The sequence below is a fragment of the Armigeres subalbatus genome, chromosome 3 (assembly GCF_024139115.2).
Source record: "Armigeres subalbatus isolate Guangzhou_Male chromosome 3, GZ_Asu_2, whole genome shotgun sequence".
NCBI lineage: Eukaryota > Metazoa > Arthropoda > Insecta > Diptera > Culicidae > Armigeres > Armigeres subalbatus.
In genome coordinates, this window is record NC_085141.1 from 79412879 (window position 1) to 79427293 (window position 14415).

A 14415-nucleotide genomic window follows, 5' to 3' on the forward strand; every position below is an offset into this window, starting at 1 on the left:
TTGGTGGTCGTTCATAAATAACGACCCATATCTCGACTTCTATAGGAGATAGAAATAAAGTTTATATAGCAAAATTTTTCGTAGAAACTTTTTCTACAACTTTCTCGAAGACACCAATTATGTATCTTCATAATTGGTGAAAAGATAATTTCCATCTCACTTTAAGGGGGATTAGTCAAAAACAATTTTTTTTCGAAATATGGAGCTTAACATACTGAAACTTTTCTCCGAAGTCACTGAGCCTCTAAAATCAACTTTTCATGGCCAAAACATTTTCGATCACGAATTCCTGGGTTAGAAAACACTGTGCATTGGTTAGAAGTTTTGAATTACCTGATGATTAATTTACTCTTCAAGGCTGTCATCTTATTAATACGCTATAGCCCGCACTTCATTTGCGCATATGTATTATAATTTATTATACTACTAAAAAAGACCTGCCATTACATGCCATACTGCTCATTGACCCTGGATATGATGGCCATGATCGCCTTCTTCAATTATTTTTTTGTTCTGGTTTTTCAAAGATTTTTTTTCGGTATTTTCTTAATTAGAGTATATGGATAGAGAGTAGGATATTTGTAGATATTTAACTTTTCTCACAAAAACTGTCTTTCCAGATTTTACCATCTTCTATTCGGCCTAGATTCAAGATCACGTGCGAACACCCAGGACAACCATACAAAATGGTAGAAGAAAAGCTTACGATTAAATTCATCAGTTCTCGTTTTTTTAAACACAAATAAAAACGAATAATGAAACTATAGTCACACCAAGAAATTGTCAAAGTATGGTCATTACCACCGCAAAAACAGTGGGTTAACCTTTTCCTTCCCAAAGTAGCATAGGTGGTACACGCCTTTTGTCGTACTGTAGAACTGTAGAATGGAAAGAAGTTAATGGTTTTGTCTTGTTTCAAATATTTATGACCCATTGGCATTTAAAATTCTTATTTTTCATGGGAGGGAAAGGGTTAACTTTTTCTCTCGTCGATTTTCAGCGCATGTGTCAGAACTTTTTTTGTAGATTTGTCTCGCTCATATTATTCATTAAGTAATTCGGGGACTATAAATACTGTTATTTATTTTCAACGTGATTATTGTTTCAAAAAAATACACCCAATTTGGTTCAGTTGCAGATAGTGTTTTGTTTGTTAGATAATCAAATAAACACACATGTACGTAAAATAAGGTCAACGGTCTTTAGAAATTATTGGATTGATGTGTTGTTTCGTTCGAGTGACGCTTTTCTGTTCCGATATTACAAGTTTCAACCAACCAATGCTGATGGACCGATCATTCAATGAAAACAGAGTTCAATATATGTGTTTAATGAGTAGCCAGAGCTTAGTTATCTTCAAACTTTTGTGTTTTGGTACTAATGCAGCAGAACGCCAGAAAGAAATTAAGATTAGAAAGATTAAGACATTTTTCGTTCTTTTCGAAATCCCCAACTTAACTGTAAAAAAACATGGGAAGTTTTGCTCGGATTACATAGAATCTATTAAATTTTCGTTTGATTGTTAGAAATTGCTGCTTAAAAGAACTTTTGAAAATATCATGTTCAAATCAATCAAATGATATCAAAGAACGCCCTTTGATCACCTGGGACGTCTGTAGTGTGAATATACGTACATTCGTAAATGCCACATATGACTCTGAATAGGTACAAAATATCATGAAATTACTGTGCCCACAGCAAAAAAAAAAAATATGCATAACGTTTTTGATCATAAGTGTCATAAGTTTGTTTCTGCTTCCTTATCTATTTGAGACACTTTCTAGGACGCTTTGAAATTCACTGAAAATCGAAAAAAAAGTTGAAATCGCTGAATCTTATTCCTGCAACTTGTCAATATTCAAATGCATCTCTATAATGAGATGCGGCATTTGTATGAGATCAACAATAATGACAAACATCGATAATAATATTTGGCAGTATGGTGTTGTTGCTATTTGCTGCTGGCAAGGCTTACAGAGAAGCGATAACCAAAGCATGAAAGAACTGCTGTAATGTGGAGTTAATGTGCTCGAATTCTGTCACAACTTGTACATAATGTTGCTTCGATCGGTCGAGTCACCTCCGGAATGATGCCCATTATTACGGTTGCTATTGTTATTAATATGGTCATGGTCATTCGCACCGGAACGATAACTCTTGATAGTGTACTCGTAGATATGGTTGCTACTGAACCTAGAGGTTCCCCTTCTTTCCGAATCCACACGCCCACTACTTAGAGGATTCCTTATTGAGTTCCTCCCTCTCGCACCCATATCCTCGTCAACATTCGAACCCACCCCTGTACTCGCCGTATAATGAATCGTACCAAAATGTTGCTGAGTATGAGTAGCTGCCCGAAAACATCTTACCGCTGAACAAATGATCGAACACCACCGCCAGGAGTGTGTGGCATTCTCACCATTCCTGCCTCCACAGCCACCCATTGAAGACGACGACACCTTAGTGACGATATGTTGCCGTACCTTGGGTAGCAGCTTCAATCGATTTGATTTGTCGTTGTTGTTCCTATCACTTGCGTTGTTGATTCGATCATTGCCTCCATCGCTTTCATCTAAGCTTGCATCGCTTCCTGCCCCACTGCTTCCGCATCCGCTGTCGTGTGAAGTGAATGGCCCACTGTAGCCCCCATCGTTGTTGTTATCGATGGCAACCGCCGGGGTGATGATCAATAGTTGGCTGAACTTTTTTCCAGTCGAAACCCGAACCGCCGTAGCTTTGGCCATCGTCGAACGGGTAGTCGAGCGGATTCTCGTAAAACTCGAAGTGTGCACGCTGGCAATTGCACTGTTCCCATTATTATTGTTGTTGCTGTTGCTTCTAGTGTTGCTACCGTTACTAATGCTGTTGTTAGGATTACTGCTGCTATTGTTGGTACCACTGCTGGTGCTGGCAAAAACGATGTTGTTGTTCTGACCAATGTTGCTGACTGCGGAGATTGTCCATCATCTTGCTGGTTCCTCGGGGCTGGCACTATCATCCGGTTTGACGATTTGGTAGGTGATCAGATATTCTGGATAAGCCTGAAGATAAAAGTTGGTTTATTTTAATATTGACTATTCCGTATTAATAAAACTGAACCATACAACTTTTTTTGTTCAGAAATACAGACGAGAATTCATATCGGTAGGAATTGATTTACCTGTTCACCCCGGTATACGACATATTCCGGAAAATGCAATCCGCCAGCTGACGGCCTTCCAATGACGGAGTGATGTCCTGGTGGTGCGTGAGCCATCTTCATTGCACTAAATTGCAGGAACGATTTTCCTAGAGCTACTCGACAAAGTAGTAATTGTCTGTTCCAATGAAATGCAACCAAAACGTTAATAAAACAATATCAGAATTTATTGTTTCCTCACAATTTACCTATGACACTGATAACAGGATTTGTCTTTATGCGCCGGACATCCAATTCCTCCGCCAATCCCATACACGTACTGATTGGACTTAGAGCTGTGCTCCGCAAAGTAGATGCCCGCGCCGAACATACCACCGATATAGGCATGACGCTCGTCGAATCCCTTCTGCACGATGGCATTGATGAAGGGCGATCCGTGGAAAAGCATCCGTTCGCTCGCCTGGTGTCCGTTTTCCTCGGATATTTCCTTCCGCCGGTGAACGTATCGTTCCCACAGTTTACGGTTTTGGACTTTTTGCACCTACGGTCGAATAGATATAGCCATGAAATTTTTTTATTTGTGTACCGTGACCGGCCCTAATTCTGCGTATTTTACCTGATTAAATACAACTACAAAACAAATGCAAAAATTTGGGAATTTTTTATTGGCTCTTGGTTAAACCTCGATTGGCTTTAGTTAAACCTCGATCATTCGTAGTAACTAGGGAAAAGTGGGGCAAGATGGCCACCCTAAGCGGCAATCTTTGTAGAATAGTGAAACTCCTTTGAATTCTGCTGATTTGTCCATGAAACACCTTTATGATGACCTACCTTTGACATAAGTATCAATAAGCAATTACAATGACATTAATGGCGTTTCATTGTCTTATAAACTGATTTTGAAAAAGGTGGTTTTATGATGCCTATATTTATCGGCGGTACCCCGTTTGGCCTAATGCCATATGGCATAATGTCGTTTGGCATAACGCCGTTTGGCATAATGGCCATTTGGCATAAGGGCCGTTTGGCATAATGGCCATTTGGCATAATATGTATGCGGTGTCAAATTGAAGGCCATTTGGCATAATGGCCATTTGGCATAAGGGCCGTTTGGCATAACGACCATTTGGCATAATTTGTATGCGGTGTCAAATTGAGGGCCGTTTGGCATAATATCCATTTGGCATAATTTACATACTGTTCCAAATTATTTGCCCAGGAATCTACTTACCATCATCGGAGGTGAATTACTCCGATGATGCTAAGTAGACTTTAAAGCTCTAAAGATTATACAACAATTTGCGGTACAATATTCCGCGGTAATCCATTTATTGATGTACCATATTGCGAGCATTACCATTGCGCAATATTCCATTCTGCGTTTTGTATCATTCCGCAGTAAAAATTATTTTGCAGTGAATCGTTTTGCTGCCAATACACGAGCAAATTCGAGTATTCAAAGAAGGCAAAATAACACATTTGGCCTTATACCGGGCAAATGCGAGCAGTTATAGAAGGCAAAATAACACATTTTGCCTTATAACAGGCAAACACGTGCATCACGAAACGGTACACCATAAAATTGTTGATACAGTCAATCCTCCATGAGTCGATAATAAAGGGACCATCGGCTCAAGGAAATATCGAGAAGTGGGATATATAATCCTTGAAAAGCTTCCCGAGCAACAAAAGTCAGCCAAAATGGTGCAGCAACTTGTTTGTGGCCAAATCTGGTCACAGATGAATTGCAGTTAAATCTATGTGAAACATGTGCTGCTAGGGTTTTTCAAGGGACCATCGCAGAAATCCATAACATATTTTATAATATGGCATAACTTGCTTCCATGACTCGATATCGAGTCATAGAACATCGTCTCTTGAAGGGTTCACTGTATATCCCGCTGAAGATTATTCACTTCAATACTTTATAATTTTCATTTCCTATAATTCACCCTTCTTTGAAACGCGAGCAGTTCTTTGTTTATTTCAATGGAATTTTTGAACTGAACATTTCTTGAAAGCCTTGATATCAAAACTTTTATTCACTTTTTCTGTAATTTACCCTTCTTTATTGCATATGAATTGTTGCAAACGGCAATTAATTTGGAACCGTATATAAATTATGCCAAATGGCCTTTATGCCAAACGGCCCTCAATTTGACACCGCATACAAATTATGCCAAATGGTCCTTATGCCAAACGGCCCTTATGCCAAATGGCCTTCAATTTGACACCGCATACATATTATGCCAAATGGTCATTATGCCAAACGGCCCTTATGCCAAATGGCCATTACGGCATTATGCCATATGGCATTATGCCAAACGGGGTACCGCCATATTTATCATATGTGGCGACATGGTCACTCCCTCGGGCAAGACGATGGGTGACACATTGCTTGCACTTCTAGAGAATATGTTCAAATAATGTTTCGCTTGAAAAAGTAGTATTTCATGTTGATTTGTTGACCTCTGGCTTTACGACAATATCTGAATTTACCTAAAGCTAATTTCTACGATTGAAACCATATCCGTTGTTTGAATCATCTCTGATTCAGGCAGAAACTATATTGATGATTTTTTAAATGCATTTAAGGGTTAGGCGACTCTTAATCCTGTAGATGACCTTGTTCCTAATACAGTTGACAATACCGCCCCAAGTTGACGTATATCCAAAGATCTATATCCTATGGATCATAATTACTGTGAATCTTCTCAAATTATTAATGTAGATAGACTATACTGCCGTGAATCACATATCTGCCCCATCTTTGCTGGGTTTTTCTTATCGTATGGGGCAAATATGCGATTCATGGCAGTATAGTTATATAAAAGCTTTAGTAAATATCAATTTCTGCTGAAAAATTGGCTTCGAACCTTAAATTATGTAACTACAAAATTATAAGAAAATTCGAATTTCAACTAAGCCATCTTGAAATCAGTATTTCAAGAACAAGTGAGGTTGTCAAAGTTCGTTTTTCAGTTGTATAGCCCTTTTACATTATTGTTAACCATCCATCGTAATAATAACGTGACTATAATGCTCACTTAAGTCATAATCAACGTTGGCTGTCTAGCCCCATATGGCGATCTTGTCACCCCCCCTACGTGGATGATCAGAACTTGTAAAATTTCGCAGATAGTCAAAAAAAGAAAAAAAACCCAAATTTATCCACCAGTGGCGATTATGCCTTTCTCAATTCAATGTGTTGAATTCGAATTAATATGGTAAATGCAACGTAAATTGCCTACATTTTGCCGGTTAGAAGCTTTGATGCGATTATATCACGCTACTTAACCCTTAAATGCGCAATGTTGTTTTAAAACAACAAACCGAAAATAAGTTCAATGTTAATAATTTCAATGGTTATTTACGTTAAAAATATTTCCGATGATTTCTAAAAAAATCGCCTTGCGCCTTTGAGGGTTAAGAATTACTCAACTGTGAGAGTAATGGATTGCGTCACGGCTAAATTGATTAATGACTTAAAGTGTGCATGTAAACAGCGTATTTGTTAAAAGAAAAATAGAAATATTATTCAAACCGAATGAGTTATTAACAAACAAAACAATAGTGCCCAACTAGGAAAGTTTCTCCGTTGAATGAAACTAGTTGCACTCGAATCGGTCTTTCTATATGAAACGTGTTTAACATTAAAAATTCCTGGGGCTACACACATCCACACACACACAGACGGATATTTACTCAGTTTTTCGAGCTGAGTCGATTTGTATATAACACTATGGGTCTCCGAGCCTTCTATCAAAATTTGGCTTTTGGAGTGAAATTATAGCCTTCTGTACAACTTTGTTGTACGAGAAAACAAAAAGAATATTTACTATAGTAGGGCGCAGTTGTATGGAAAATCGCAAACTTCGTCCGATCAAGTGAGATCAAGGTTTTTCTGAATCGTTTTGGGACCCCAATCAACTGTGCAAAATATGGGCTCGATTGGTTACGACCTCGCATGCCGCATCGCGTTTTAAATTTACATGGAGATTAGTATGGGAAAACGTACTTTATAACATTTTTGCTCTTAGCGGCTTCAATTTATCATCAACCACGTGACTCAATACGCTAGCATATAGTCTGAAAGATGCTGAAAGACTTTGCCGAATAAGGTACATAGCTGAAAGGTCTACAAAAAATGTTATTACGTTTCGAAAATTGATTGTTTAAACCATATGCAAGAAATCAATGTTTCTGCCAGCACTACCGGACGACCTACGGTTATCGAAGGGCAAAACCCATCTTCCTTCTTGTCGGTTTTTTTCTTTGTGAAATGATTCCGGATAGCTCCCATTTGCTCTAAAGCCCTGTTGCGTTGCGTTGCGTTGTAACGGAGTATTTCGTAGATTGCATACTGATAGCTGTCATGTCGGGACTGATTTGCGATTTGGGCGTAACTTATTTTGTAAACAAACATTGGAAGGCAAATTCCTGCTAAAACAACCATTTCCCGGCAAAACCACGATATGTATCCGACAGAATGAGCTTTCCTCTATCAGGTAAGGGAATTAGTTTTGGAGAAAAGCACTTGCATTCTTTGGAATCCATGAAACAATGTTTGTTTACAAAATAAGTTACGCCCAAATCGCAAATTAGTCCCGATGTATATTCTTTAACTTTCTTACCCCAACTGCTTATGGATTACTATTTGGGAATTAATAGCAACCCAATTGGAGGTCCAAAATGACAAAGCATGAAAACTACCATTGTCGGCCACGCCCATCTTCTCCGTTACTAGGGAAGGGAAGGAAATGATGATATGACATCTACTTAGTGAGAGGCCAGCGACTCACCGACGCCCTCATAGATCAAGGAGTTGGATGGTTGGTAGGGAATTTAGTTTTGGAATATCATCATAAGCAAATGATATGATAAGTTTATTCAAACGTTGGGAGTGACCATGCTAAGAAATTTATGTCACTCCGTTTTCCTTGATGTTTAACTTCCTGGGATGGGACAAGGTATTAGACTTGCCCTAGCTAATAAGCCTAGGTTTAAGCGCCATTGCTCGCTCTCTGAAACGAGAAGAAAAGAATCATATATGGAAAACCCCTCCCCGCATGTGCTAATGTTAAATTCAAATGTTTTGTTTTCCTCAACAGCTGACCTAAAATTGTATTCAAATGATTTTTTTTTACATTTCCCCGTTAAGTTCACCAACAAACCTTGCGGATCCCAGAACGAATCGATTAAGAATAAAATCTTGCAAATCGGTCAACCTGTTCGCGAGTCAAACCGTCAGGAAGGAAACCTCAACTCATTTTTATTATATAGAATACCAAATATTATTGATTAAAAGATGATAACTGAAATAACCAAATATTTAGTTTATCGTTTTAAATAAAAATTGATGAATATAAAAATACACACGTTGAAAATAACGAGAAGGTATAGTCGAATACAGTTGGCAGGATATTATTTAAATAAAAGTGCATTGTAAATTGTGAATAGTATGACGAAGAGGATATGTGAGGATATGAAGACCAATAACGATCAATAAACAGTGTGCTAAATCTCGAAAAATTTGCCACACAAAGGGTGAGTTCAAAATGAGTAGCTTCCACGTGACGTACCTAAAAGATTCATAAGTAACTTATATAAGAAATTCGTTACTTATCTTATTATTTAGTCTTGTGCCAGCATCTTTCCCTTGATCCTCACAAAGCAATCGGCAGGTAACAGCCGGAGAGAAGTCCGGTGGAGTAAGTGAATTTAATTGAATATCCACTGTCGGACAGAATCATGATTCGACTATCCCATTTTCACATGTTCATCCTTGATCCGAACCGAATCGTCTTCCCAGATCGCGAAAATTGCAGCTCTTAAGTTATCTTTTTTCTTGGGTTTCTTGAGATTGGTAGTTATTAAGCTAAGATATTTTCTTGAAAACTATGACACTTCCACACAAACTTAATATAAGGATGCAGTAATATTTCTTTCATTATCCTTTCTGTTCACCACACTTCAAAGACTTTAGTTTATAAAATACTAATTATGTTAACATCCGCACAAATCCGCCAGCCGAATCGTAAAGAAAAATGACATAAATTTCGACGCAGGAAAAAAAAGCACGACCACTCGCGAGCGCGGCTTACTTCGATCCTTCGATGGACAGATCCCCATTTGCTCTAAAGCCCTGTAAGATCAATTATTTTGAAATAACACTCAGTCGAATTATTGGTCTACGTAGTTCGGCAGTGCTGGCAGAATAAACGATTTTTTGCATATGGTTTGAACATTTAATCTTCGAAGCGTTATACTAATGACACACTGATGGTATTCGTACCATGGTACAAGTTGTACCACAGGTGTGTCGCCTTGTACCATGCTGGTACAACGTGGAAAATCATGGTACAATATGTACTAGGGTATATAACCGTGGTATACCACGGTCCTTGTACCACCAGTGTGTCTTTAGTATTATGTGGGCGTTCCAGCAACGTGCCTTCTTCAGCAAAGTTTTTCGGCATCCTTTGGGTTATACTTTAACGCAATGTGCCACTTGGTTTACGATAAACTGAAACCTCTAGTAGTAGAAATGCAAAAATATACCTTCTCCCATACTAATTTCCATACAAAGTTCAAACGCGATGCGGAAAGCGAGGAAGCAACCAATCGGTCCCAAATTCTGCACAGTTGTTTGAGACCCAGAATGGCTTCGAAAAACCACTGATTTGAAAAAATGACCATAACGCCCCACTCTAATATTTACTATGGTGTCTAAAAGTCGCGATCCTACCGAAAGGTTAAACACGAAAGATGGAATCTATTATCACAAGGCGTAATTAGAAATTTCTTAGAGGTGAGCCAGCCGAGGGCTGCAAGTCTTTCTAATAAAGACAAAAAAAAAAAAGAATTTCTTAAGTACCTAGGCGACTGCTTAAAGGGAGGAATGACATATTTTATTCTCTGAAATCACGGATCTACCCGTTCTAAGATAAAAAGGACTTGATTTTTTCTTATAGAGCGCTCGTTTCTGTATACACCCAGGTTTTTTTTTTACACGGTTGGAATTCATTAATTTCTCGGGTAACCTGAATTTTCACTGCTTTCTAAATACCCCCTGAATTTTCTTTGATTTTTTCTGAATTTTTTCGTGGGGTTAACTCATTGTTTCATTGATGCTGAAGGTCTTAAACGACTAAAACCAAACCGTGTAAAAAAAACCTGGGTGTATTTCTACTTTCTATCAACATATTGGTATCCCGAGCAAAGTCTGAAAACATAAAGAGAGCATATAGAAAACATATTTTGATATAGATATCAAATTGAAATCATAATTTGTTTTCAAATATAAATCATCATGACTGATTACATATTTTGATCTCATTTTGCTGTTGATTTCTAAATTGTATGATCTGACATCAAACTGTGTACTTATTTTGTTCTCGAAACCAATATCAAAATTAGTTTTAGATTTGCTCTCATCGATAGCAGAAATAGTTTTCAATTTGATGTCACAGTAACATTTTTCTGCTGTAGATTTTGATCTTTTAACCGTTAAAACGACCAAAAGGATATCAACCTAAGTTATCAAAATTAGACGATTTCACAATAACAAAATTAGTTATCGATTTGCTCTCAAGCTTCGCCCGGGATCGCATCTCACAACAGGAATATAGCCGCTTCGAAGTGTTTGTGAAAAACTTCCGTGTACGATTTCTATGTTTTGAAAAGTCGAGAAAATTTCCCGCCATAAAAATTTTTAGGGCGTAGGGAGTGAGTGCTAGTAATGGACCCCTTAACGACGGAAACTTACTTCAATCGCTTCGCTAGAGTAAGACTCATGACGAATTGCCATTCTGCAGCACTAGATGATAAGCAACAGGTATCAGCATCGCGTTTCGTACATAAGGGAACATCCATAAAGTACGTCACGCAAAAATTGGCGATTTTCGATTTCGATTTTTACGCAAATCAAGAAAGCGATCCGCATGCACTTGATGCACGGAAATAGTTAGCTATTGTTGCGATACTTGTTCACATCATAAATAGTCGAAGTACAGCTAAACCACACTAAGCTCGTGAATAGAACACAAAACAATCTTCTTCTTCTATCTATATAATAAAAATGAAAAGGTCTGTGTTCGTATCCGCATAACTCTTTTATGAGAATATCACGAGGAAGGCTGAGAAAATCGTGAAAAATCGAACACCTAATATGCCGGGTCGATTAGTTTTCACATATTTTTATGCCAGGCCAGTATTGCATATTTTTATGCTAGTATTCACATATTTTTACACTTTATTTTGAGCGTAAAATTTTGTGGTTTTTCATTGGCGCTTGATTTGGGATTATCAGAACCCATCAAATATAATCATCGAGACATTCCTGGATTCGATTCGTCCTGTAGTCAGTGTTGTCCTACACTCAAGGCAAAAAATTCTGCTCTTTGATTTTACGCCATCTAAATGATTTTATAGTCTCAACTAATTAAGTTCAACTAATAGAAAGATATTTGTATTTTCTAAATGTCATGGCAAACTGTCAAAAAATGCACCCCAGAGCCACAGGAGCGCGCGCGCTGAAAATACACTCCAGTGGGTATCCTACGAAAGAACATTAGGCTGAACTCAAAAGGCTGAAAGTATCAGAAGGCTGAAACACAAAATAAAGAAATAAGGAGAAAGATGAAGAAAGAAGAAAAAAGAAAGAACAAGAATAAAAACAGAAAAGGAAGAAGTAAGAAAGAAGAAGAAAAAAAGAAGGAAAATGAAGGCAAAATAAAACAGGACGAAAGAAGCAGAAGAAAGGAAGAAATGAAGAAGAAAGAAGAAAGGATAAAGAAAAAGGAAGTACGAAGAATAAAGAACGAATAAGGAAGAAAAAAAGAGTGATTGGAACAAGGAAAATAGAAGAAGAAATTAAAAAAAATCCTTTTCTTCAGATAGGAAATAAAAAAAGAAGAAGGAAAAAGGAAGAAAACAAGAAAAAGAAAGAATAAGAAGGAAAAAGGAAAGAATGGAGAAGGAAGAAAAAGATAAAAACTGAAAATAAAAGAAAACAAACAAAGAAGTAGGAAGAAGAAAGAAGGAAGAAGGAAAAAGATAGAAGGAAGAAGGAAAAAGATAGAAAAAAAGTAAATAAAAACAAAAAAGGAGGAGAGAAGAAGGAAGGACTATGGAGGAAGATCTAAAAAGAAGGAAAGTAGAACGAAGAAGGAAGAAGGAAAAAAGAACAAAGAAGGATTGAAGAAGAAAAAAGAAAAAAAGAAGAAAAATAATAAGAAAAAGAAAAAAAATGAAGAAGAAAAGAGGGAGGCGGAAGTAGGAAGAAAGATGGCAGAAGAAGGAGTAAGGGAAAAGAATAAAGAATAAAAAAATAAAGAAGTAATCTTGGCAAAACCAAATACGAGAACCAAGAACAATAAAGTCTTGTTCCTTCCTATGCTACCTATGAAATACAACAAGATTTCAAGTAAGTTGTTGGTGCACAATCTTGGCAAATTCTTTATGGCGACCGAGATAGGCTACATCAGCTAAGACTGAATACCCGGACTCGATATGCTCGATAGTCTCTCCTACTGAACAGCCCTACAGAAAAGTTCACCGCGCACCAGCCACATATTCGATGCCACTTTTTCGATATATTCCAGATCCAGTTGATGGGGATGCGCCCCATGCAACTTCTTTGCAGGTCTAATCCATCGACGATTGCTATTTCCTTCAACGTCAGTTAGAATCCTTTGCCAATTGGTGCAACGTCAACCGTATGATAGTCAATCCGGCCAAATGCTCGATGATCACTTTTTCTTGGATTAAAAATCCCGTTAGATTTGACTACACGATTTTGAATACCAGCATAGAACGTCTGAGTCATGTCAAAGACTTGGGCGTTATTTTGGATTCCCAGCTGACGTACAAGATGCATATTTCATACGTTGTAGGTAAGGTTTCCAAAACCCTGGGCTTTATCTTTCGGATGGCTAAAGAATTTTCTGACATTTACTGTCTGAAGTCTTTGTATTGGCCACTGGTGCGGTCGATACTGGAGTATTGCTCCGCCGTTTGGAATCCCAATTATACGAACGGTGCCGAACGAATTGAGTCCGTGCAACGACGCTTCCTACGATTTGCACTGCGTCGTAGAATTTTTCACATCATAGCTGTTTCAGTGTTTGTGTCCATTTTTTGTATGCTTATTTTTTTACCATCTTTAGGACATAAGTAGTCTGTTTGATGTAAACTTTAAATAAATAATAAATAAATATAAAAAGGAAGTTGCAACCATCTTGTCGACAGTTTTGATGTCGCAATTCAGCTGATAGTCTTCATGCGCCAGATGCAGGGCACTGAATCCGTGATAAGCTTCAAAGTATCTTCAAAACTGCTGGATCCAAAACTTTACATCCTCGAAACTGTATGTCAACAAGGCAACGGTAAACGCCTTCACCTTGTTGCCGGCTAAAAAGAAGCTCTTCAAAATACCGTTGACACGGTGCAAAAACTTTTGCTCCAGTCTTTCTTGATCATCGTGCCGCGAAATCCTTTCAGTTGCATCAAACCTAGGAACTTGTACGTTTTGACTTCAACCATGTTTCGAATCTCCCCCTGTTCGTTGACACGGAAACTTTCGGTATCCACCAGTTCACTTCGGCGTAGATGTATTGATCTACATTTATCGATTCCAAACTACATAACATTCGGTGCAGAAAATGGTGCAGATTCTCTACAGGTTCCGCAAACCGCTTCAAATCGTCCATAAAGGCGTGGGTAATGTTTATACTCCTTCCTCCACTCTTATAATGATAGCTTTTATTGTATTGGTTGAGTGCTCTACTAAGATGGTTCATGGGAAAACCATAGAAGACTAAAGGTACCGCCTTGCGATATTCCTTTCCGGGTTTAAAGGTTTCCCATCCTTCAGCAGAAGATAAATGACACCCCTAGTGATAAATTCTGGTAACTGCCCGGGGTTAGCAATTACCGTGTTGAAACATTCCCCCATTCGCCTGTGGACCGTTAAGAGTTTCTTCACTAGAAAATAACATACATATGCGCAAAAGCGGGTCCTGGTGCAGCCCAATTTCCGTCTTGCCTCACGTATGTCTCCACCTCCACCACAATATCGCTCTTCTGCTGCCTATTATTATTATTATTCTTTTCTTCTATTATATTATTATTATTATTATTGTTTCTGAATGCTTTTATGTCTTTAAAACAGTAAAATCAAGCCGCATAAACGGCGTTCCCTATCGAACATGTTTCGCAGTTAGCAAAAGAAGCCGAAAGTTTCTCAGAATTTAATATTAGGTGTGCAGTGCAGA

At 38.0% G+C, this 14415-nt stretch overlaps 1 protein-coding gene across 5 annotated transcripts in view; it reads right to left on the reverse strand.

The window, feature by feature from the left end:
• Positions 1-390: 390 nt before the first annotated feature.
• LOC134224100 (poly [ADP-ribose] polymerase tankyrase) overlaps positions 391-14415 on the reverse strand; it is a 60774-nt gene continuing 46749 nt past the window's right edge. For all 5 annotated transcript variants that reach the window (XM_062703342.1, XM_062703344.1, XM_062703345.1 and 2 more), the window contains exons 10-12: positions 3388-3680; positions 3161-3317; positions 391-3041 (exon numbers count right to left, since the gene is read on the reverse strand). In XM_062703342.1, the coding sequence (XP_062559326.1) occupies positions 2964-3041; positions 3161-3317; positions 3388-3680 (528 nt within the window). In that variant the 3' untranslated portion in view covers positions 391-2963. The remainder of the gene's footprint in view (positions 3042-3160; positions 3318-3387; positions 3681-14415) is intronic.